The 27,880-nt window shown below is 35.1% G+C and overlaps 1 protein-coding gene across 7 annotated transcripts in view; it reads right to left on the reverse strand.

Annotated features, from left to right (window-relative positions):
• Tbce (Tubulin-binding cofactor E) overlaps positions 1–27,880 on the reverse strand; it is a 319,945-nt gene that overhangs the window by 170,161 nt on the left and 121,904 nt on the right. For all 7 annotated transcript variants that reach the window (XM_090399269.1, XM_090399264.1, XM_090399265.1 and 4 more), the window contains exon 6: positions 17,516–17,618. In XM_090399269.1, the coding sequence (XP_090255395.1) occupies positions 17,516–17,618 (103 nt within the window). The remainder of the gene's footprint in view (positions 1–17,515; positions 17,619–27,880) is intronic.

Genomic DNA, 27,880 nt, shown 5'->3' on the forward strand with positions numbered 1-27,880 from the left:
GAATATTGCACTGGAAAAAATAATATGTAAGAAAGTTCTAAAAATAATGAAAGTTGAGCAGCTTTCAGTGGTGAACCGTAGACTGAAGTATATAAATATTATTCAAGAAAAATGAAAGTTTGAAGATGAGAACCAAAATCTGAAGGAAACATTAATTCCAGTGTTCCCAATAGTTAGAAACACTTGGTGTACAAAGCTGTTCCAGAGAACACATCCGCTTAATTTTATGTAGGTATGTTTTTGTGAACTACAAAACAGTTTAATATTAATTTATGCAGTTTAGTTCAAAATTTATATTTGGCTGTGGTTTGGATCATATGCCTTTACACAGCATGCTAACTGACATCAGCGGAGGGTGAATATCCATCCACATTTCCTACTGATATGTGTCACATCATTCAAACTCTACACATGGATTTATTTATAGGCCTTGCAACTTCTCATGCAAGAGTGAACAAAATTTGCTAGTCAATGAGTAATACCATACCATGTGGTGGATTTAAACATTATACAATAATAAATAATTTTTATGTAAATTCATACTATTTTTAAACTTCACAAGCCATTATGCACTGTTGATTGAAGATTATAAGCATAAAAAAACATTGATGTTGAAATATAAGTTAATGAGAAGCATGAAATTCATTCCTCAAATTCATCCCAAGATGACTTTTAAAATAACCTGTAAAATTCATTCAGCTGGTGAAACCAAATATATAAATAAATAAATATATAAAGATGTTCAAAATATTGCTATGAAAATGAATATTAAAAAAGAGGAAATGTAGTGCAGATTATATTAAATTTGGATTTTTATTTCTTGGACTATCCACACCTGCAATGTGCCATTTGCAGAAATGTGCTCCCCAATAATAGTTTGAAACCTTCATTCATCTCATCATTTAGAAACATAACATGAAAATTATGTAGAAGAGTCAGCAGAAATTGCAAGAACTCAAAACATTTAACAGTCAGGCAGAGGACAATGTTATAGTTTTACGTGTTACTAGGTGACAGAGTTAAAAAGGTAAGTTTTTCTTATAATTTATTAGAGTTTTACTTTAAATTTACGAGAAATCTAAGCTAGACAAAGCATGTAGTCTGTGGATAGTTCGTGCTTGGGGGAATTTGTACTTTAATGTAATATTTTAGTATAGTTTGTTAATATTCTTTGTGCAGTGTTTGAATGGTAGCCACCACAATTCAGTTTGCCAATGGCTTATCACTGAATCCTCTGCCATTTAAGGACAACATTTACATAGCATACTATGGTATTACTCATGTGTATGCAGGGTGTCTGGTTAAATGTAGAAAATGAGAACTTCGTGATATAGAAAGTAGTATAACAGACTTTGGCAGCATTCCATCAGAAATGGATGAATACTAACCGAGAGACGAGTAGCATGACCAAGGGTGAGGAAAACTAATGGAATGTGAATGAGAAAATAAAATTAGGGAGTGCAGTGAGTTTGAAAGATGGTATAGTTTTGCAGGATAATGTTGATTGGGTGGCTTAATGTCGAGCAAGAGTAGGTAGCTTGCAAAGAGAGACGTAGTGAAAGAAGTAGTAGAATGTATTGGGAACAAGTTGAGAAATGTAAAAGCTGAAATTAGGTGACTGGAAAAAAGAAAAGCAGCTATTGGAATGATGGAATAGGAGCTAATACGAGAACCAGTGGAAAGCGAGACAGTGCAGGAATCAGGGATGGAGAGATGATAGGACAGCAGTTATGTAAGAGAACAAAGAAAGAAAATGCTAGGGAGAGGGAGGGAGAGAGAGAGTGTTTGGGATGTAGATGAGCAAGGAAGAAACAAAATGGTAAGAGATGTGATGTTGGAGACTCAATGATCTGTAGTGTACAAGACAGAATTCTAGAGGAGTGTTTGTTTGGAAGAATGATAGACAGTGTGACTATAGCAATTAAGCAAGGTGGTGAAAGAGTGGATGAGATAAATGTGATGATGGGCACAAATAATTGAGAGGAGTGTTAATTGGATGGCAAGAGATCTGAGTTTCATGCTTGAGGTTGTATGGAGGAAGACTGATGGGGGGGGGGGGGGATCGTGAGTGTGTTGTCCAGGTATGATAATGCAGAGCAGGATATAGCATTTTTTGGCAGGATAAGAAAGGCAAATGTCGTGGTAGAGTACTGCTTATGATAAGTGATGAGTTGTGTCCTCTCAGAGTGGAGGATTTGGAGGGCAATGGCACGTAAGGTTTTGAGAGCATACAGTGTGAGCTGGAGGTGGGAAGGACAGGATATTTAGTGGGGCATATGTGTTGCTATAAGCCAGGGAGCACAGAGGGTGAGGAGAAGGAGAATTTTCAGCAGTTGAGTTTGACAAGTGCAAAAAGAATGATCATTATGGGAGATTTTAACTACAGTATAAATTGGGAAGAGGAAACTGTGTGTAGTAGTAACAGAATGGAATTTCTGAAATTCTTGAGGGTCAAATGTCTTAGGCAACATGTAGTAGAAGGAATACAAGGTTCAAGAGTTCTGGATTTGGTCATTGTATCAGATGATCTAATTATAACTATGATGACATCTGTGTCTCCAGTTGGAGAGAGGGACCATATAGATTTGACCTGGAGGATGAACAGACATGTAAGAGTATCAAAGAGAAAGGAATGTATGTGGATTTATAAGGCAGGTGATTATATTAAGCTTAAAAATCAGCATGGGGGAGTTCCATGGATGGAGGAAATGGAAGGGCGATATATCATCAGTGCTTGGGAACTAGTGAAGAAATATTTATTAGCTGCAATAGCAAGTTGTATACTACAAGTAAAAAAGAGAACACAATTTGGTGTAAAGTGGATGACAAACAATATCAAACGGGGAATGCAAGTAAAAAAAAAAAGAGATTATGGAAGAAATATAAGGAGAGGGGGTGAGCAAATGCATGAAAAATATAAGACTCAGGCCAGGAGAATGACTAGTATGGTAAGGAAAGCGAAACTGGAATACGAGATAAGATTGGCCATGAGATCCAAAGAAAATTCTAAGGAATTCTTTCATTATGTGACGAGGAGGAGGAGGAGAAATGATTGTGGAAGAATGACGCTGGAGAAAAATAGTTGATGCAAAGGACATAGTGGAGTTGTTCAATGAACAATTTATTGGGGTATTTTATTCTGGACAAGTAGGTTTTAATACTAGAGGGATAGGAGAAGTTCAAGTACTGATCACTCTGGATGTCAATAAAGCAATGGGACTGGATGGGATTTCACCATGAGTTTTGAGAGAATGCACTACACAAATGATAGCTCCATTGATATGGCTATTCAAAGAGCATCTGGCCATGGGAAATGTGCCCAAGGAGTTGTAGGAGGGTAAGGTAGTGCTATTGCATAAAAGTGGTAGTAGACTGGAAATGTCAAACTATAGACGAGTTTGACATTTCCAGTCTACTTTTTTTTATTTTTTTTTTAATTCTACAAAGGCATCTGACAGGGTGTTACATGATAAGCTGATATTTAATTACAGCACATGGGTTTAGTATATATGAGAGAGCAGTATTTAGGAAACAGAAGTTTACAAAGTGGGGTCCCACAGGGCTCAGTATTGGGACCTGTGTTCTTTAACCTTTATATCAATGACATTGTCAGTGGATTGCAAGGGGATATTCAGTTGTTTGCAGGTAAGGCAAAGTTGGAAAATGTTACTAATAACCCTTCCCATGTGCATATATGGTAGCCCTTCAAGAGGATTTGAAAAAACTGAACAGATGGACAAATGAATGGGAGGTTGTCAGTTTAATTCAGCTAAATATTAAGTCTTGATGTTTGTGATACATCGATGGGAGGCTGCATGCTCTGTTGGAGGAACTGGGGGAGGGAAGGAATCTTGGGGTGATGACTGATAGAAACTGAAAGTTCAAGAAGCTTATTGCAAAGGTGGTGAGATTACCCAGAGGACTACAATACTGAGAAGTATGCTTACCAGCAGAGATAAAAGAGTTGTCATTCCATTGTAAAACTCCCTGATCAGACCACACCTGGATTATTGTGCTCAAATTTGGTCCCCAGGATTTGAAGGGGATAAATTAACCTTGGAAAGAGTGCAGAGGTGGATAAAAAAAATGATATCAGGACTGTACAATGTTAGTTATGAGGATGGACTGAGGGAATGTGGATTGCAAAGTTTGATAGATAGACAAAGGAAAAGTGATATAATTGAGATATTCAAAACTATTGAGAGGTAGTTACAGTGTTGACACTGAGGAGTTTGTTTGGTAGAACAGGAGGAAGGAGCAAGGACAAGTGGCCATCCCTGAAAGTTGCAAAAGGAGATCATGAGTGGTTTCTTTGCAACAAGGGTAATTGAACTGTAGAATACACTGCTGATAGGGTGGTGGGAGCACGAACGGTGAATGAATTCAAGGAGTGGCATGATAGATTTTGCATTTTCTATGGTGGGTCCCACAATAAGTATTGTGACTCCATGGAGATCCTTAATCACAATAATAATATGACTTAGAAATCAATATGCTGCAAAAACATTTACTCAGTCAGCTATGAAATAAAAGCTGGAGAAGCCCATACTACTCCAGAAAATCTGATTTTTCCATGTGCAAAAGCAATTATCAGGTGCATGCTTGGTGATAATTTGGAAATTTGGAGAACTTGGATATGATATCCTTTTCCAATAATGTGGTGTCTCACCGAATATATGAGGTCTAACAATATTGAATCTATTATAGAAAGAGGAAAAAAAAAGATACATTAAGCTTTGCAATTAGATGACACCACGGATGTTTCTAGTCCCATTTTAAATGCATTTACATGTTACTTGAACAAAGGTAAAGTGGAGGAAAATAAACTGTTTAGCTGTGGCAAATTGCCTATCTTCTTTGAATTGTGGAATTTGTACAGATGGAGCAAAATCAATGACAGGAAAATTTGTGGGGCTTATTACTACTTGCATCAAAAAATGTATGTGCTAATATCTTGTGGACACCTCGTAGCATTCAAAGGCAAACTCCAGGATCAAGACAAATGTCTCAATAACTTAAAAGTGTACTTGATGATAAGATCACAATTGTTAACTTCATAAATTTTAACTTTAGCCTGTGTAACTCAGTGGCAATGGTGTTTGAATTCCTGACCACTAAATTGCATGAAGATAGACTTAAGTTCAAGTCTAATCGTGGACTAGAGTAACTTTTTGCCGGCCTGGTTGGCCAAGTGCATAGCGTATCTGCTCTCCAGCCAAAAGACTGCGGGTTCAAATTCCGCCGTGAGCATAGATATTTGTGATTGTCTGTGGAAATATGTGGTGTTCGGCAGTAGATGGCGTTGCAGTCAGATGGTGATTGAATAGTGGAGATGGAGTTGTAGAGCAGGTGCTCTCCCTCGATGAGTCCCTAGAAGTGTCAAATAATAATAATAAATGAAACCCACCAAATTTCAGACTGTTCACTTATGTAAAGAAATTAATGAAGAGCACATAACCTTTTTTCATTATTATTATTATATTATTACTATGTGATACCTTCAAGGAGTCCAAAGACTCATCGACGTAGAGTAGAGTAGAGCAGGATGTAGAGTAGACTCACCTACTTTACAACTCTCCGTCTTCACCACTCAATCCACCATCTGCAATGCAATCTACTGCCCACCAACCCCAGTTCACAGGCGTCCATTTCCCATGGCGGGATGGACGTCTGTGAACATTTTTGACTTACACATAGATGTTAGATTAGTGTCACATAGCAGAATAATTACATGTTATTTGAATTAAGACAAAAATTGTTTTCTTAATAGATGATCCTTTTCATTTCAGTGGATGTACAAAAAGCCAAATATGGCCTTCAAAGATTAACTTATGTGTTAATTCTTTTTAATGATAAATTTGTCATTACAAGGCATAAAATATAATGCTTTCATATTTATAAATTTAGGGACACAACAACACACGTGATGAACAGATTATTTTATTAATTACTAATAAAATAAAACTTGACGTTTCAATCCCTGTATTGAGGTCGTCATCGGAAGAATACAAGTGTATAATGAACCAAGCTACATGCTCATGCCCAGTATACCGGTAAACTAAATCTACGTAGTTAATTAATCCTTTTCCCTAGCCTGATCTCTAGTGATAAAAAAAATAATAAATTAATTAAAAAAAAAAAGAAAGAAAGAAATACAACTACAATAAACTGCTAAAGTCCTCATGTATTAATATTCTTTTGGATTTGTACAGTCTGATTGTTATAATATGATTTCTTATGAACAAATCATATTATAATATGATTAATATGAACAAACACTTCATCAGGTTGTCTTCTTGTAGTAGGATTTTTCTATGGCTAGTTTAGGTTGTTATACAGGTTGTAGATGGGTCCTCCACATTCTTGAAATGATTTAGGTTATCATTTTTGTTGAGACTCTTTAATGCACATGTAACATACCATACATAGGGGAAACAGGGCGAACTATCCCATTCAGACAAGATGAACATAAACGACACATTAAATACCTCCATTTTGGAAAAACCGGCCTTTCTGACCACGCACTCCAAACATACGAAAGAATTGATTGGAAAAGACCAAGTACTACACCACACCAAAACCTGGTTTGAGAGAAAATTTAAAGAGTCATGTGAAATGCTCAAACACAACCCAAATCTCAACAAAAATGATGGCCTAACCATTTCAAGAATGTGGAGGACCCATCTACAACCTGTATAACAACCTAAACTAAGCCATAGAAAAATCCCACTACAAGAAGACAACCTGGTGAAGTGTTTGTAACATTCCACAGCAACTGAAAGAAATCATATTATAACAATCAGAACTGTACAAATCCAGAAGAATATTAATACATGAGGACTTTAGCAGTTCATTATAGTTGTATTTATTTATTTTTTATTTTTATTTATTATTATTATTATTATTATTTTTTTTTTTATCACTAGAGGTCAGGCTAGGGAAAAGGATTAATTAACTATGTAGATTTAGTTTACTGGTAAACTGGGCATGAGCATGTAGCTTGGTTCCTTATACACTTGTATTCTTCTGATGATGAAGACCTCGATACAGTGGTCGAAATGTCAAGTTTTATTTTATTAGTAATTAATAAAACAATCTGTTCAACACGTGTGTTTTTGTGTCCCTAAATTTATAAATATGAATGCTGATCACCATGTAACCTTAAAAGAAAGAATAAAATATAATGGCTTTCACTGTTTTCAAGACTTACTGGAAAGCATGAAAAAATTCTTGCTTACTAGTAAGCAAGATGTACTGGAAAGCACAGTCAACCAGGCTGGCAGTAAATGCCGGCCTGGTTGGCCGAGTGGTTAGCATATCCACTCTCCAGCCAAAAGGCAGTAGATTCAAATCCCACCGTGGGCATGGATGTTTGTGATTGTCTGTGGACAATCTAGAGATGGAGAAATGCGAGATTGTGGTTGGCAGTAGATGTCGTTGGTGCAGTCAGAGTTCTAGAGTCGATGCCCTTCCTTGTTGAGTCTTTGGGCTCCCTGGAGGTGTCATGTAATAATAATAATGAAAATAAAATGTAAATTCTGGGACAACTTTATGGTTAACAATACCAAAGTCTTAATCTTTATTTTTTTTAACTGAAAATGAACTGACTTTGAATAAACTTGTTAAAAATCTATATATATTAAAGAGCTTTAACAATATCAGTAATAATCTGATTCAAAAAGAAGAAAATTACAATAATAATAAAATTTAGAAGTACAGCAGAGCACTTAGAATAAGTAAGTTTTTAATCCAACGAATATACTTTCAATCAAAGTAGACAATAGCTGAAAGCATACAAGACATTAAACAATGCTTGCCTATGGGAGTAAGCCTGGACCATCAGAAAGCAAGATGAACAAGGACTTAAATAAGTTAAAATGAAATTTATGAGAACTGCATGCAGGATATATATTGATGGACTAGATGAAAAATAAAGATATATAATGAATAAACTAAATATGCTACAAATAATAGAATACATCCAGCAATGCAGAAAAATGAACAGCATATAAACAGAATGGACAAACAGGATATCTTGACAGGTTCTTCAATATATCACTAGAGGAAGGAGATAGCCAGAATGATGAATCAAACGATCGCTTGAGACTGCATCAGGTCATTAATGCCTTTCCTCTTCACAGGATGATGATTAAAGAGCATCTCACATTCCTACAAGTTACTTTTAAAGAGTACTTTCTATAAATATATATAAATAAAAAATGAAATGAAGAGAATTTATAAACCATTTGATTAGTCTTTGGTAGCAATGGTTGATGAATTAAAAATGCTATTCATGACTGAAAATCTTAACTTTTTGGCTGGGATTAAAAAATATTCCATTACTTAGCAAAAGAAGCTATGCAAATCTGTTCAACAATTTTCAACCATCTATGTGCATAAGAGTTTTTTTCAACTTATACCTCACTGAAGTCAAAATTGATGCAGAACTAGAAGTAAGTCTCTTTCTTCCATCAAACCAAATGCTGCTATACTTACCATGCTAAACGAATTCAACACATAAATTTATGATTTATTCTGATTTATGACTACATATTATGTTTAACGATTTTATTACATATATATATTCCTCATAATTAGTTTACTATTATTATATGTTAAATATATTTTCCATTATATATATAAATATATTACATATATTCTAGACATTTTTTATAACTTTTTTTTAAAATTCTCCAGGACCACTGTTATGTATAGGTACTAAATAATTTTATATTATTAAGCAACGTCACTTACACAATATTACTTATAGTAAGCACTTTTTTCTTTCTTTCTCTTTTTTTTTTTTTTTTGTAAAACAATAGGTGCCGGTATGCATTCTTTGCTAGCAGTAAAGCTGCAAATTAAAAGATTATATTTGTGCATCATGTGTCACTATTAATAAAGGTGCCTGTATGCTGTACTATTGCATGCCATCACAAAAAATAAAATACTGTTTATTGTAATATCAATTATAGCAATATCACTTATAACAAACTAGAAATATTTGACAATAAAATTTCATAACTATTACACAATTTCAGAGAATACAAGCTTAGTGGTATACAATAAAAATATTATGTTGAATGGAGTTCTCAAAAACTGTTGAGAACTGATGGAACAGAGAAAATTGCAAATAAATATCAATGGATTTATCCAGTGGACACAATGGGATAAAAGTATCTGCAAGGATATAAAAATCTCAACTTCATGATGGGCTCAAGATGTTAAAAGAGTAGTCATGGAACAGAAAAATGCATATCAAACGTTCCCAGCAAGTAAATCAGCATGCTTGAGTGAGGGGGGGGGGGGGAGAGAGAGGAGAGAACAGATAAAAGTGTAACAAAGCTATGTATATGTCTTCTTCTTCTTCTCTCTTTCATCATCTATGTGGATGATGAGGCCAAATGAACTCTTTCCACTTATGTTTACCCCCAGGGCATTCCGAACAATTCTGTCTAGTTTGGTGTCACTTGTTGCGATTTGGTTTTCAGGTCCTCTTTTATTTTGTCTAACCATCTAATTCTGGGCTTCCCTTTAGATCTTTTACCTTCCATTGTTGTATATAGGGCTTTATAGTTGGTAATCTTTCTGTTCCCATTCTGGTCACATTGCAGTCTTCTTGGATTTTGCCTATTTTTGTCTATATTTGTCTATTATTTGAACAAAAATTATGGAAAGATTTTGGAAAGAATAAAAGATACATATCTGAATAGCTCTTTGTGGTAACAGATATGGTTATATACATCACAACCATGGCTCATAAAGGTCTTGTAATCTTCATAGATAAATATTAACAGTAAAATAGGCCATGAAGAAATCAGGGTCTTTTGACGTAGCACTATCACAAGATGCTATCTCTGAAACAATTTAGTCAAGAAAATTTCTGTTTTGCAGCAACCTCCCCAATCAACTGTAAGTGATGTTACTGTGAAGTGGAAATGAACAGGAGCAACAGCAGCACAATCATGTGGAAAGCCATATAAAATCACAGTGAGACAGCTGAGTGCTGAAATACATAGCACAAAAACATTGCCTGTCCTTGGTGCAACTGCTTGCTACCAAGTTCCAAAATGCTTCTGGAAGCAACATCAACACCATTTTTTCTGGTTTCTTATGGAAACAACAACATTCATTGGGAACTAAAGAACATGGGTTTCCATGGCCACTTAGTCACATGCTAGCTTGTGTGAGACTGTGACATCAGCAAGGGCAATGCTAAGTGTCAAATGGAGTGGTGTAAAGCTCACCATCATTGGACACTGCAGCAGCAGGAATCCATTCTCGAGAGTGATGAATCGTGTTTCATCTGAGTGTCTAACAGATGAATCTGGATTTGAAACATGCCAGGAGAATGCTACCTGCCCAAATATGTTGTGAACTGTGAAGTTTGGTGGAGGAGGCATCATGGTCCGGGGCTGTTTACCATGGTTCAGACTGGGCCACCTATTTCCAATAATGAGGAATCTTAACATGGCTTATAATATTCTAGACAATTCTGTGCTCCAAACTTCAGCACAGGCCATTTCCTGTATCAACATGACAATGGCTCCATCAATAAAGTGATGGTCTGTGTTGAGTGCTTGGTTTTCAAAATGTTCCATGTAGAAGTTATCTAGCAGGTAAGAACTCACAGCAGACCAACCAGTGTACCTTTGGCAGAGAGACTTGACTTTATTAAGCCACATTTCCCCTCTGATATAATTCGATTGTTCAAATTCACCATTTATTCTGTTTATATATTTTTTCCTTTCCATAAGAAACCAAAATAAATGGTGATATAATTCGAATTATATCAGAGGGGAAATATGGCTTAATAAAGTCAAGTCTCTCTGCCAAAGGTGCATTGAAGAGTGAAATAATATCAAGGTCACATTTTTTATTAAGTGTTTTAAAGTGCAGTGAATTTTTTATAAAAGGAGAGCTGGTCCTGTGAGGGGGTGATAAATGTCTGACTATTTTGCATGTGGCATTATCTATGCTGTCAACTACTGGAAGGAATACAATTCATAAGATTACAATCTATAATCCAATAAGTAGAGGAATCATTAAGGAGATGATTCATTTTTCTGTTATAATCTATTTGTCCACAATAACAGTAGCATTTCCTTTGTCAGCTTTGGTTATAATTTTTTTTTTCTTGTATAACCTTTTAAGTGCTAATATTTCTTTAGGTGGAATGTTATTTTTTGGGAGGTTCTGATTTTATCAGAATTTATTATTATTATCACAAACACATCTGCGAAGAAATGCAGGTGTGAGGCCGAGGTATTAGAGCTGTTGCACAAACTGAATAAGAATTCAGCAATAGGAACTGATGGAATATCAGCACATGTGCTAAAAGAGTGTTCAGCTGAACAGGCCATTCCTTTGGACCAGGCTGTTTAATATGAGTCTAAGAACAGGGAAGATTCTGCAGGAATGTATGGTAATTCCATTGCACAAAGGTGGTGCAAAGATCAATGTATCCTACTATCGACCAATCAGTATCTCATTAGTGGTGGTGAAGATTTTGGAAAAATTGGTTAGGGCTCGCATTCAGAAATGGGTTCACAGTGAATATCTACTTTGCAATGAACAACATGGGTTTACTAAGGGAAGGTCATGTTTAAGCAACTTGCTCACATTCTATAACAATGTTACCATTGAACTAGAGAAGGGGAATGGATACACCATGATACTTTTGGATTTTGCAATTCATGCAGCAGTCAGCATGGCAGACTGCTGCATAAATTGGAGGAAATGGGTTTGGGTTATACAATATTAGCATGGATAAGAGGATGGCTGACTGACAGATATCAAAAAGTGGTAGGGGATTTGAGTCTGCAAGGTTTAAAAGGATATAAAAGTTCTTTCCTTGAGGGCCCTATAGGGCACACTGGTGGCATGGCATTGCCACCAGAGAATGACTACTATGATAACTCGAACAGGCATAGGGTGAAACACTTGTAAAGGCTTAGGCCTATATCAAGTCTGGACATGATGTAAGGGTAGTACTGCCCATAAAGGGTATGAAGATTAATAAAAAAAAAAATATAAATAAAAATAAAATAAAAATAACAAGTGGTGTACCACAAGAATCAGTGCTTGGTCCACTGTTATTCAATCTGTACATTAATGATATTAGGAAGGATTTGACAAGTGACATACAGTTATTTGCTGATGATGCAAAGTAATCAGGAATGCTGCTGATATGCAGTCTTTGCAGAATGATTTGAATAGGCTGGAATTGGGGGCATGGGAAAACGAGTGTCAGTTCAATGTCAGTAAATATAAAGTCATTCACTTCGGTGAATGACTTTATATACGACATTGGATTAGATATCCAATGTCGTATTATATTGATGGGATTAGGCTAGAAGAAACTGATGAGGCTAGGGATCTTGGAGTGTTAATAGATAGGAAGTTGAAGTTTAGTGCCATGTGGCAAAGATTGCAAATACAATTGAAAAGATAATTGCAATGCTGAAATGAACATTCACATGTCAAGATAAGGATTATTTTGCCTCTTTATAACGCCTCACTTGGACTATTGTGCGCAGGTCTGGTCTCCTGGTTTCCGTTGGGATTCTGATATATTGGAGAGTGTTAAAAATGATATCAGGGTTGTGGAATACTGATTATGAAGACAGATTGAGAATTTGTAGACTGCAGACACTAGCAAACAGGAGAAAGAGAAGTAATATGATTGAGACTTACAAACTTCTGAAAGAGTTATACAGGATTTCAATTGATGGAATTTTTCAATTTATGGAGGGTGGGAAAAGGACAAGAGGGCATTCTTGGAAGCTGAGAATGAAGGCTGCCAAGAAGGGTGTGAGAGCTAGATTTTCTCTCTGAGGGTGGTGCGTGGTTGGAATGGATTGCCATTGGATGTTGTGAGTGCAAGCAGTGTGAATGAATTCAAGAATAAGTATGATAGCTGGTGTGTGTAGTATGTGGCCTCCCTCGATGAGTCTCTGACTCCCTGGAGGTCTCTCTTAATAATAATAATAAACCCTTCAGCTTAATTGGATAGCTGAAAACTGAAATGTCATTTGGAATTAGTTTTAATTTTATTAAACAAACGATAAGAAATGAGTGAAATATTTGCGCCAGTGGATATCACAAGGCACATCTTTAATAAATCCTTGTAGAACTGTCAAAGGATTATCTCCATTAGCACAAGGAGCTAATGCTACATCAAATTCCCTTTCAGGGTTTGAGCTGTATTTAGCTTTACCCATGTCTAATGAGTAGTTTGACATTTCTGTCCTTGCCAATATGATATTGGAATAATAATTGTTTCCAGATTTTCCTTTATCCTCAGATTTCTTATGTTGAAAACAAGATTTATCCTAACATAACAGTCTATAACAAAGTGACCAGGTTTACTGCATCTAAAGCATTTTGGAACATATCTCCTTTCAGATGTTTTATTCATGTCAATACCATTAGATTTACAAAAGAAAGATTGATTATCTGTAGGATTCTTGGATATTGTTAAATCAGATATCATCTTAAACAGAAGTTCCTGTCCCTTCACTAAGAAATGTTTTTAGTTCCTCTATTTTTCCCAAATCAAGTGATTGTACCTTGGACTCATATTCTGGAATATCTTCAGCGAAATTCACAGAAATTTCCTTAGACTGTTTCTTTTTTGAAACTTTCCTTCTCTCACTTTATCTGTAGCCACAATGTTAGGAGAATGAGTTTCATTATACTGAAAAGAGTTTACCTGTTTATTATTTGTGGAATGAAATATATCTTTAGGTCCTCTTCCTTTTTCCTAACAATTTGAAAACATTGTTCAAGATTTTTAACCCTTTTCTTGTATGCTGTTTCCTTCAAATTATCTTTAAGGCCATGCCTAAATTAATTAAACAGCAACCATTCTAAAGAGGATCTCTCTTCAGATGAAACATTAAATTTATGAGCAATGCTCCAAAGTCTGTGGTAATACTCTGAAACAGACTTCCTATTACCTTGGATGCACTGATGAATTTTCCAAATGTTAGGCCCTAATTCTCTTACACTTGAAAATTCTGATATTAGCAAACTTTTAAATGTTCCACAACTGTCAGTGTCTCTCAGTAAAGGGGATGTGTTTAAGAATGTTTTGGCTTTGCCCAATAATTTATTAAGAAGTATAATTAACAAAGGAAAATCTGGCCATTTTCCTAAATCTCTAATTTTTTCTGCATATCTAAAAAATGTTTTTACGCTTTCACTACTATCTCCTGAGAAAGAAGGTATTACTAAAGTTGGATTAACTAACCTAAAAAATTTCTCATCTTTAACTAAAGGAACTTCACAACTAGAATTAATATCTCCTGTAGCCATTTTACTTGAGTCAAGATTTACTTTCTGGAGTCTAAAATAAAGTTAAGTCACAACCAATCCTGTAAGTCGACTGCAAAATTTTGTTATAAAAAGATTAGATCTCCGTAGCCATTTGTAATAAAGAGGGATTATTTATTATTTAATTTTTATCAATCCTCATTTGTTATGTTATGTTTCTTTATAACGATTATTTCTATTTCTGAGTGTTTTTATTTATATGCAAAAGGGTTCAATTCCAATTGGTGCAATGACTTTTAACTATTTCTTTCAGAATCCGAAAAATCACTGACTCAAGACCAAATACAAAATATACACATTTAATAAAACAAAAACAATATATACACTTCAAATAAAATTACACAATTAACTACAAAATTAACTGGATCCAAGGCCTTTTAAAATAAACTTACACTTTAGAGATCATCCATTCTCTGACTCATTCTATTACTGGTTTTTTTAACATATACTTAATCATGTCTACTAGACTAAATACCTTGTTTACACAACTACAAAATGTTCATAGTCAGCTTCTTTGTTAAGGCCTTTTTCAGAAGATATAAGATTCTCTTCTTCTTTTTCCATAGAATCCTTTCTCATCACCCTTATGTAGCACACATTATTCCTCCTGACTCTGAAGTAAGATATTCTGAATTCACTGAAGTATAAGTACTCTTACCTCACACAGTTCAATTTTGTTACCAGCAAAAAAAAGGTTTCTTCTACTGCTTTATCTAAGTTGCTAAATTCTGTCTCCTTTTCCAGTAGAAATAAGATAGATCCGGCTCCTTAAAACAAATGAAATTTTCAATCAGCATTTTCTCGAACATTTCTATAGAACATCAATCGTAATAATTTCTTTTATTTACCAATACTTATTTACAGTCTTAATTCCTCCACTTTAAAAACTCAGAATTCTATGATTTCCTTTTAGGAATCTTCTATTAATATTCCTCCCACTGTCACATACAACTAAATAAACTTCGTAAGAACAAAATTCCTCCGTCTGCATTCTTAAACTTCCATTAGCTCTCTTGTTTATCCTCCGTTACTTCGATACTGAACGCTCTCTTGTTGTTTCCGTTACCTCGATACTGAACTCTCTCTGTCAGCTGTCAATCACCCATCAAACTCCTCGGTGAGCATTTGCACTCCATGAAAAGTGGCAAACAAAAAGTTAGGTATAATGGCTGATGTGTTATCTCCAATAGCACTACGAGAATGTCTTTACAAAACACAGCACTTAATAATTTTAAACGACAATAAAATTTCTGAAAGTAACACAACTATCCAAATCCAGTAAGTACATAATTTTTTTTTTAAATGCTTCACATTTCATCTTGACAAAATAACATCAATAACGTGCACATCGCAAGTGCCGACAGTACTTATTATGAAACCAAAACTAGTAATGTACTAACAAACAATTTGTAAAAATATTCATAATTTTAAATTATGACTGTTTTTACACCTGTCTAATGCTGTTTTGCATGGAAAGTTTCTGGCAGTTCATTGTTGATTTTTATGTTTGCAGTTTGGTTGCAACATATGTAGGATATCAGTTTTTGTATGAGATCATCTTTTCTTTATTAATGTTTCTATTAATTTCTGATGGCGAACACTTTATCAATTGCTTTAGTATAATCTATAAAACATGGATAAACATCTTTTTGCATTTTCAAGTTTCTTTCCAGTTATCATTCTATATTGAAGATACCCTCCTTTGTTTCTCTGTTTCTCGTAAGTCCACTCTGAACATTCATTATTTCATTTGCTGCTTTTTTTTTTTTAATTTTATTCTTTCCAACATAATGAATAATAGTAATTTTATGACAAGGCTCATTAGGCTTATTAGTCTGTGATCTTTACATTCAACTGTCAGAGCCTTTTTTAAGTTGTTTATAAAGATAGAATTCCTGAGATCATTAGGAACATATCCACTTTCATAAATATGGTTAAACAGTTTACTTAACTCTTCTATTTCATTTTTCAAGTGCCTTTAGCATTTCTGTATGAATGTCAACTTGACATGGTACTCTTCCTGTCTTCATGTGTTCTATGGCTCTTAATATTTCTTCTTTTAGTACTGGATGACTATCTCCAAGACTGTTAAACTGTGATAATATTTCTCTTCCTCTCTCTCTGAAAAGATCTGAACATATTCAAACCATTTTTTCTTAACTTCTTCTGTTTCAAATAACATTTTGCCATTCTTGCTCTTCAATGAAAAATTATGGGATCATTCATTATCTTGTTCATCATTTCTTTTATTACTTGGTGTACCTTTCAAGGTTGTTGTTTTACTTCTAGGACTTCTATTCCTTGCATTTATTATTAAGCCATGTTTTTTCTTTGGCCTCTCTGCATGCTTTTCTTATTATATTGTTTAAAGATTTATATTCTATGTTATTTTTGCTTGTCTTCTTTTGCTGAACAGATTGAATATACTTTCATCCTCTATGATTTACTTTTTAGTCTTCTTGGGGGAATTAGCAGAAGAAAGAATTTTTTCCAGTAATTCTTTCTTAAATTAAAAAGCAAAGACAAGTGAAACTGCTTAGACATCTTAATAGTTTTTTTTCCCCTCATTTGGAGCTCTGATGAATGAAATGATAAATTTATTACTTCAACTTTTATTTTATACATCAATCCCACCCATGAGAGGCTAATAACTTATAGCACATTTAGTACACGGGCAAAAGTTAGATATTCTGGAAATTTTCTGTGCTGTGAAGCTTGCTTGACAAAAAGTACCATACATGGTCCTTATTTAGAAGATGATAATGCTATTTGAACAACCAGGCAAGCAAATGATAGATCATAAGTGAGTGTCAGACTATTGTTTTTGGGGCTAAAACCAAGCCGAGGTGATTTTTGAACAACAAGCCCTGAAGAGTTTCCATGTTTTTTTTGTTTTTTTTAAATTATTTTATTTACTTTTAAGTTAAACACTGGCTAATTTTTATTGTTTTAAAAGACTTCTGATGTACAGGTCTGTGTTTATGATTAATTTGTTATAATTTATTTCTGCCTTGGAACCAGTATCTCATTGAAATACCCATTATAATAATCATGAAGAATGTGGGGTTTTGGTTTCATCAAACATGGAACTGATAGTAATGTAACTGCCATATTAAGCAGGAGTTCCCTATATTTCATTCAAATTGACTAAGTTTTTATAACAGAAAATCAAACTTACCTCATTCCAATTATATGACATCTGATTTAAAATCAATATCTTTATTTCATTAAAATATGGCTGTAATTTTTCTGGCTGAGATGGAATATCTAATCTGTTGGCACTGAAATGTAAGTTAAGAAAAATTATAGAAATAATAAACTGCTTATTTCTAACATTTTCAAAAAGAAACATATTCCTGAAAATAAAAGACAATTTTAACCATTGTCTTTTCTGAAATGTGAACATTTTTATTCAAACTAAGTCATAAACTAAGTCTTAAAAGTAAACCTTTTAAGAAGATATATCAGACATTTTTGTGAAGCAAATAATGGTTACCACATGTAGTAAAAATACAGATTTACTGCCTCCAATGTTTCATTTTTGATATAAGGATACTTATATGCATCCCTATCAGAGAGAGAGAAAAGAGAATGACAAAACATTTCAAACTGACGTTATCACATTGCACGTGTTTACTACTTCAGTCTTGGTCACAGCTGTGCGAGTATGAGAATGTATCTATGGTTCAAAGAAACAATAAGCAGTTATATAAAGAGGTTAAAATAAAACATACGTTAAAAATATCATTAAAAAAAACTTATGGACAATCATCATGATTGCTTCCCAGAAGTTCGATACAGACCTGGAGCAACTCATGTCATATGCCTGAAAATTGAAGAGTTTCCTGAAGTGGTATTTTGGTAAATTAGGATGCTACTTCAAAGGAGATCATTATTTCAGTGTCATGCAAACATATATCCTAATTTTTTTCCTTGGAATTAATGCTATTTTTAATGCACAATCGAGAGTGGCCAGTAATGTCCTGACACACATCTTAAAAGTTTTAATCTGTATACTTTGAAGAATAGTGTAGAAGTAATTTGAAAATTTGGTAAGTTTCATTTAAAGAAGGCTAATTTACAGATTGCTGTCATAATGCTGATATTATACCTAACTGATGAAATCAAAAGAGAACATTATATTGATCAAATGTGTATGAGATATATTTGAAAGCAAGCAAGGCATTATTAATAGACAAGCTTCATCATGCTAAAATAAATTTAGTTTAATCCTTTATCCAAGTGTGAGCAAACAGAGTTTGCACCTGAAAATATCTTCAGGACTGGGGTAAGGTAATACAACACCGGGAAACTCGTAGCAAAGGTGGACCAAGCTAACATCACTCCTATCTCAGTATCTCCCATAATGCAAAACACATCTTCTTGCGGATATGTATAATGTTATGCATTAAGGGAAGGGCCACTACCCAAACTAGTTTCGACCTTTATTGAGGTCTCTTCAGTGGAAGTCAGGCCCACTGAAGTACTACCTTACCCCAGTCGTGAAGATATTTTCAGGAGCAAACTCTGTTTGCTCACACTTGGATAAAGGATTAAACTAAATTTATTATAGTCTAACCAAGTGAAAAATAAACTTTCAACATCTTTCTCTAAATCCAGAGTAATTTAATAAAAAGGTGGCACACCTTTTGGCAACTCCTATAGGTAAAGATGACCTCGCCATTGCTTCTGCTTGGTATCTCCACTTCTGGACCTGGCTCCCACTGAAGAGACCTCAATAAAGGTCGAAACTAGTCTGGGTAGTGGCCCTTCCCTTAATGCATAACATTATACATATCCACAAGCAGATGTGTTTTGCATTATGGGAGATACTGAGATAGGAGTGATGTTAGCTTGGTTCACCTTTGTTACGAGTTGCCAGGTGTTGTACTACCTTACCCCAGTCCTGAAGATATTTTTAGGCACAGACTTTGTTTGCTCACACTTGGATAAAGGATTAAACGAAATTTATTATAGTCTAACCAAGTGAAAAATAAACTTTCAACATCTACAACATGCTAAAAAAGCTGTTCCATATAAACAACACTCACATTAAAAATTTTGCAAAAAAAAAAAAAAAAACTGTCTCAGCCAGGACCTTTCTCTCCTGCATTAGTTTCACCTAGAAAAGCTTATTGTAAATGGAAGGCTTTAATGGAAATTCAAATTATTGGAATATAAACTATCAAAAAAAAAATTATGCCAGGTAAATTAAACATACCATCTAAATCCTTTGGTTTTGTCTTAGTCCCATGCTGAATACCATACCTAGAAATTATGATAGGTGAGGAAAAGGAATCTGGGAATTGAGCATGGATGAATATATAGGGTTGAGAGGTTGCACAGATTTTATTCCACACAAAACCTGCTCTAGTGAATATATCACTTTCAGAACTGCAAGTTCAACGCTCCTTGTACCATAACAACAAGCAACAGTGTTCCTATCACTAGGTTAATAGCACTGTTGTTCTGAATACTATAGAGTATAATTGCAAACTGAATTTTATACTCAGAGATAGATCTACTATAATGTAAGCAGCAGAGATTCAACTCAAAGTCAAATAAACCAATTACAACTTATTAATTTAATTTAAATTCATTAAAGTAAAACAATTAAAACTTGGCAGAATAATTTACATGAACAGACTAAAGGAAGCAGCTGTCTTGGATAAAGTCTGCCCACACTTCATCCAAGTGTGGAATCCTCAACATCATATTTGGCTTGGTTTTGTAGGTGACATTTTTGTGGTTTGATGACATTCAAAGATTAATTTATGACAGTTTCTAAATAAAATAAACTCCATGTATAGTCATATCAAGTTTGCCGTTATAAATCAGATAACAACCTTACTTTTCTGGATACTTTAATAGCTTACACCTAGATAAACAAGTTAAACCTACACCTAGATAAACATTCAATTTAGTAAACTATAGGAAACTACTTTACTGACTGATATAATCATGTCCTCTCTATATCATCATCCATTAAGCATTATCAAAACTGTTATGGACTAAGGTCACTGCATCTGTTTTACTATTCTCTCTCTTAGAAGAACTAAAATAAAATTAAAAATCACTAAGAATCCTAGATAAATATTATCCCTCTATCATACTGCAATCAGATGTTAATTGAGTTCCCATATGTTACATTAATGGGACATCAGAATGAATAGTCCAAATTCTTCACAAGTTTAATCTACATACTACCTTCAATTATCCCCCCAATCCTTGGTCAATGTTTATCAAGCACTACTTTGTTTCACTGTGTTATTTTGGACAGACAAGCTGCTATGCTGAGATCGGAATCAGGGAAACATCAAGATTACATCAAATCTGGCCCCAGTTATCGTGCCATTGGACACTAGCTGCAGAGTTTGCTGAAATCAAACTCAGATGCTGTATTGAAGTTGATGCAACCTCAGAACACTGTGAATTTGGTGTGAGATAAAGCACAATAGGACAAAATATATTGTTGGTTGCTGCTACAGATCTGGGGATTGAGAGGAAGACATGGATGCGATGTGTCAGAAGGTTAGCACAATGTATGCAGGCTGAACAATTATCATGAGGGTCTTCAACGGTGGAGACATAGACTGGAAGGAGTAAAGGTCACATAGAAAGATGGAAATGAAATTTATACAGTTATTATGGGATAATTATCTGAAACAGCACGTGATGGAAGGAGACCAGGAGTTTGAGAGTATTAGATTTGGAAATAGTATTAGAATCCATAACTACATTGGAAGTTTATTATAATCCATAACTACAGTAGCAACTCTATTGCCAATCAGGGAGTGTACACTCTTGTTCTGGAAGGTGGCTCAACATTATGGCAAACTTAAATGGCAACTTGGAGCAATGTTATGGAATAAGATGGTACAAAGAAAGAATGTCAGTAGTGCATGGGAAGTGGTTAGAGATTGTTTGCGAGAGGCAGTATCAGACTGCACACACTCACTCCAGGGTCAGGAGGATAACTTAGTAGAGGTTAATTGGATAAATAGCAATATAAAGCAAAAGCAACAAAAAAAAAAACATTGTGGGGGGAATATAAACAAAAAAAAGTAATCAAGATGCTCATGAGCAATATAAATTTCAGGTAAGAAGATAACGAGTATGGTAAGGAAGGCTAAATCAGATTATGAGAGAAAATTAGCTAAGCAGGCCAAAGTAAATCTAAAAGAGTTTTTTGCAATATAGCAAATAAGAGATAAAATGATTACGGAAGGATAACTTGACTCAGTACCAATGATGAAGTGACAAAAGAAACACTTTAGCTACTGAAAAATTTAAACTGAATACAATTCAAAGTCATGGACAGCATGTAAGCACATTTGCTATGAGAATGTGCAAGAGAAATGGCAATGCCTCTGAAAAAGGTGTTTAATCTTAAGTCTCAGCTCTGGAAGGTTTTTAGGTAGAGGGAAGAGGGTAAGATAGTTCCATTACATAAACATGGCTCCAATACATGGATCAGAAATAAATCAGAAAATAGATGGAAGTGCTTGTGACTACAGTAATAGAAGTGATATTATTAGTGAAGGTAGTACAAAAGAGCTTAGGCAAGAGTTAATGAAAATGAAGAGTGAGGTTAAACATATAACCTCACTGAAATGTAAACTGAAACATAACCTCAGTGGAATGTGAAGATATGAATGAAAAGTGAACTTTCAAAGAAGAGATTAACTGATGTAAAAGAAAAGGAGGTTAACAGGAAGAAGCAAGTATATCTAACAATGTAAATGAAAAGGAGGTTAACAGGAAGAAGCAAGTATATCTAACAATGTAAATAAGAAGGAAGTTAACAGGAAGAAGCAAGTATCGAAAGATTATAGGGTGACTTTATTTGGTAATTCAATCATTAAAGGTGTGGTAAATCATAAGGTGCATGAGGCATTTTCCAGGTGGTACAATGAAACAAATATCTGATGCTTTGCTAAGGAATTGGCATCACAATCAGTGGTAGTGGTGGTGGGTATAAACGACTTGAATAGTGTGGCAAAAATGTGGAAAGGGATTCGAAGAAGTTTTACAGGAGGTGAAGAATAATAGTGTCATTGGGAAAGTAGTTAGTTGTTGCCCAAATATGATAGTAATGAACTGAGAAGGGGAGCAATGATACTGAATGATAAGATGGCTGAATTGTGTCAGGCAAAGTATGTTTAATTTGTGAATGCATGGAGTAAATTTCAAATGGTTTAAAGCTGATGGAATGTATATGAATGGGTTTGGTGTTGGACATTTGGAGTGACTGTTGTTTACTAAGAGTACACAGGGTTCATAGGAAATTAGTATCACTAAGGGTGAGAGAGAGGTTGAGAAGCAGGTGGTGGAAGGATAAGAAGAAGATGGATACCAAGGTAAGGAAGTGATTATGGCAGGGTAAAATGATGCAGTACAAAAAAAAAGGTGGGGAATGTGAGGATATGAATGAAAAAATCAGAGTCATGATCAGGGAAACAGAAATAGTCAAATCAAATAGAGAGGTGTATTACAGCAGAGAGATGGTGTTGGTGGGATATCCTCAAAGAACAGGGAATTATTATGTTTGTATATTAATGGAAGGAATATCAGAAATAAATGGGCTGAGTTTGTAGCACTAATTGAGTTAGCATGCCCAAAGATAATTGGTATGAGTGAAACTTTGTTGTATGAGGATGATATATTGTCAGGACTACAACAGAATTCTCTGAAAGGACAGGAAAAAGGAAAGAGGAAGGGGGGCAGGCTGTTAATAATAGCAGAGGAACTGTCCTTCAAGACTAGAAGTGGAAAATAGTACATGTGAAGTGGAAATCAGCAAAATAACATATCTAATAGGATATTGTTACAGGCCAGGGAATGTAGAGATCACTGGCTAAAATGTTTAGACAAATTAGTTGGGCAAATAAAAGGAAGGTGTCCTAATGGGAGATTTTAATTATAAGAATATGGATTAATAAGGAGAGTGAATTTTTGTTGAGTTTCTGCAGTAGATAACTTCCATCACATGCTGCTTGAGAGAACTACTTTAAGCAGCATGTGAGAGAAGCAAAAAGAGACTTTCAGATATCCTGTGAGAATATCTGAGTGATATCCTCACAGGATGTTGTTGTGAATAATGTATCAACACTGCAACCTGTCGGTGAGTAATCATGAAGTATTAGTTTGGAAGGTAGTCAAACAGGAAAAGTTTGTTATCAAGAAAGTATATGTTCAGAACAATAAGATGGGTGATTATGAGAAGCTCTGTAGTCAATTAGCACCAATACATTGGGCTGATGAGTTATGCAAAAATGATGTCAAGTACATGGGAATTGATATGGCAATATCTGACACAAGCAATGCATAGCTGCATACTAAGAGTTAAAGTGAATAAACAAAGTAGGATGAACAGTGAATTCAACAAGTAGTATTGGCAAAAGAAGTTATGGAAGAGGTACAAGACAGTTTGCAGTGAACAGATGAATGAAGAATATAAGCTGCATGCCAGAAAAGTGGCAAACATGGTTAAAAAAGAAAAAGCAGAATATGAGAGGAGATTGGCCAGTCAGATCAAAGATAATCCAAGGAAATTTTTCTGCTATATGGCAAACCAGAGGAAAAATAATTATGGTAGGTTGACACAGGTGGATAGCTATGGTACTAGAGTAACCATAGAAAACGATATAGTTGAATTATTTAATGAACACTTCATCAGTGTATATTATACTGATATGAATGATGCTGTGCAACATGTAGAAGGGAGCAAGTATTTGGAGAATTAAAGGTGAAAAAATCAGAGGTATCAAGTGTTGCTTGGGTTAGATGTTAATAAGGCTCTGGGAATGGATAACATATCATCAAATATTTTTAAAGAACATGCAGAAGAGTTAGCCATGCCCTTGACCTGATCATTTAATTTATGGTGAAAAGAATACAATGCAGCTATAGGTTAATGTCTAGCCAGGAAAGCTAATCTAGAGCCTCATCCGTCACCTCTTGGATGTCTTGGAGGTTACCGTGAAATTGGCACCTTGGGCAGTCACTCACAATATGAGTGATTGTCTGGGCTATGGAGGGAAACAGTCACAATAAGGGTGGTCCTGACAGTTTCCATTTGTGTAGTAGGTAGCCACATCTGCTGTGGTTAGTTCAGATCCTGTTGACAGATAACCAAATCTTCTTAGGAAAAGCAAAACCATGCTGTGGAGCACAGAGATCTTCAACCAGGAAACCATTTGCTGGGAGAATGTTGGACCAGCATTCTCTCCACGAGCCAGAAAGGGTTTCTTGTTAGATGAAGACTAGGTGGATTTTTGAGAGTCCAGTGCAAGGGCAGGAGCAGGTTGCTCATTACTTTATTAAATTCTTTAATCGAGACTTGTCTTCTCCGTATATTTCGTGGAGCAATGTTGGATAGGATAGGCAGCCAAAGGAGAGGGAGCACTTCTCAGTGTGCATGGTAAAATTTAGCTGGGTTTCTATGATGTTAGTGTGCACATTTCTTTCCCAGATGGGGGCACAGTATTCTGCTACAGAGAATGTGAGGGCTAGTGCAGATGACCTTAGGACTTCTGCCCCACAACCCCAGGTTGTTCCAGCAAGCCTTGAAATGATATTATTTTGAATTTTAATTTTAATGGACAGGTTAGCGATGTGTCTTTTATAGGTTAGACTTCTGTCCAGCTCACTCCAAGTGAGCTGGACAGAAGTATTTCAAGTGAGGCTCATGCTCTACCATCTTGCCACAGAAGGAGACGTTGAGGTTGAAGTGTTGATTTGCCTCGGCATTGTTTAGGTGGAATGCAGACACAGTTTTTGTTGGATTTGGCTTCAGGTACCACTGCTGGAAGCAATCTTCCAGGATGTTTAGGTCTGTGTTTAAGGCTGTTTCTAGGTTAGCTAGTTTTAAGAGGAGGCCTCTGATCCAGACTCTGTCATAAGCTGATGTCAGGTCAATGAAAATGACTCCAGATTTAAGTTTCTTCTGGAAGCCTGATTCAATCTGTGTTGTCAGGGCCAGGACTTGGTCACAGCAACTTTCTCCTGGCCTGAAGCTAGCCTGTTCAATGAGGGGGGTGCTCTTTTGATGAATGGTGAAATTCTTTTAAGGAGAATTCTTTCAAAGAACTTAAAAGAGTGGGGAAGATTCCTAAGGAGTTGAAAGAAGCCAAAATAGTACCTCTCTGCAAGCATGGTTCCAGGAAAGAAGTTTCCAATTACAGACCAGTCTATATATATCTGTAGTTGTGGTCAAAGTGTTGGAGAAATTGATTAGGAATAGAATACAGGATTGAGGTGGTGGACATAAGATTCTCTATGACAGTCAGCATGGGTTTGTGAAGGGCAGCTCTTGTTTTAGAAATCTGTTTACTTATGATAAAGTAACGTTTTGGATAAAGGAAATTCATATGGAGTGATTTTCTTGGACTTTACAAAGGCATCTGATTGATTAAAACATGACAGATTGGCATACATACTGCAGAAGATGGGATCAGATGACAGACTGGTTAGATGGATTGAGGATTGGTTCCTGAATGATACCAGCATGTTGTGTGTGTGGTGGAGCACTGTCTCAGGAAAGGAAGGTAACCAGTGGCATGCCTCAGGGTTCTGCTGTTTGGATCTTTAAATGTTTGCTGATGATGGAAAGTTAAGTAGAATTATCAGGAGTATTGCTAAGGTTAATTCTCTACATGAAGATTTGAACAGATTTTTAGCTTGGACAGATGAGTTGGGTTGTAGTTTTAATATTAATAAATGCAAGGTGCTACACTTTGGGGTGCAGAGATATAAAGTTGCATACTGTATTGGTGGGGCTGTACTTCAGGAAGCAAATGAGATTCAGGTTCTTGGGGTGATTAGACAGTCGGCTAAAGTTCCAAGGTCACATTGCAAGTGTTGCAAAAGCTACACATATCACATGATGCTGGAATAAAAATTACATTGACATGTAGGGATACGGAGGTGGTGGTGCCTCTATATAAGGCATTGGTCTGACCACACATGGATTATGCTCAAATTTGATCACCTACTTTGCACTGTTATGTGAAAGCAATGGATAGGGTCCAAAGATGAATGACTAAAGTGATATCTAGACACTGGAGTGCTGGTTATGCAGAGTGGTTGAGGGAATTTGGATTATAGCTTGGTGGATAGGAGGAAAAGAGGAAATATGATATAGACCTTCAAGTTAGGGGATTCTTGACTAAAAAGGAATTATAAAAACAGTGGACATTAAGATGGGAAAAAACAAGAGGCCATCCCTGAAAGTTATATAAAGATGTGGCAAAGAAGATAATCAGGTGATATGCAAATTAATAAAAAATTCATTAGTTTCGATCTCAGTGCCCTTTATGACATAATGTCGAAATACCTAATAATTCACTATATTCTGTATAACTGATCCAAAAAGATTGAATCCAGTTAAACAGGAATTGACTTGTTTTTGAAAGATAAAACTTTTTTCATCTCATATCTGCAGGTGTATTTACAAAACTCTTTCCTCTATTAGTATTCGAAGAAAATCCAGGAATTTCCTAAATACTCTTGCAAATACTCTTTCTTATATATATACATAGTAGTAGAATCTTTCATGGGACCAAAAGAACAAATAAATCTGACTGTCCAGTTCCCCATTATATTATCTGCCTACATTACTTGGTGCTGCCTGCTATTCAAGAAGATTATTCTCTTAGTGTTTAAAATTACAACTTGTCCTTCTTTATCATGATTGTTATCTATGCAACATCTTGTATTTGTTGCTTGGAAAAATTTCACCTATTTGTTAATCTGTTACTTATCCAATTCTTCTGCAAGCTCAGTTTCTTTTCCATCGATATTCCTCATGTAGATAAAGTTAAGATGATGTTTCTATACAAGGATATGAGCACCTTTATATGATTATGTTGTAAGGTGTAATTCTTTATTGTAAAGTGTAATTAAAGCATTCTTTCAACTTTTTGGAGATGCTGATGTAAGGCAAGGAAACAAGTTTTTATTTTATTTTTCTTTCATTTTTTTTTTCTTTTTTTAAAATTCTCTTTCAGAATTAAGACATTATCTCTGAGGTAAAGTCATTCAACTTTCATCGTGAGGTCTACTAACCACTAAGCACCATGGTTAGATTTTGCTGTAGAAACATTTAAAACAATAATTCTGGCTCTCTGAGTACTTGAGGATTAAGACTGCGTCTTTTGGATGATTTGGCCATGCAATGATGATGATATACAGGTTTTCTGTATATTCTTCAGAGAATTTTAAACAAGATTATGATTAAAATAAAGTGCCAGATTTTGTAAAAAAGTAACATTTTGTAACAAGCTTCCATGGTGCACTCAGTAGCCATAACATCCTACAGTTGTTGGAAAGATACTGATTCAAACATGACTAGAATGTGAACAACATGCTCAAAAAGAATTTTAAAAAAATCCAACAAAAATAAAAAAAAAAGAAAAGAAAAGAAATATTGATATCCACTTCACATTTAACATAAATGATGTATACCACAGCTTGTAGTCTTGAAAGCCTCACCTGTTATTTCTAAAGAAACTTCTCCAACTACAGTCCATCTCAACCAGTT

The sequence above is a fragment of the Typopeltis vanoorti genome, chromosome 10 (genome assembly GCF_054136105.1).
Source record: "Typopeltis vanoorti isolate ZY-2024b chromosome 10, IOZ_Tvanoo_1.0, whole genome shotgun sequence".
In the NCBI taxonomy this organism is placed as follows: domain Eukaryota; kingdom Metazoa; phylum Arthropoda; class Arachnida; order Uropygi; family Thelyphonidae; genus Typopeltis; species Typopeltis vanoorti.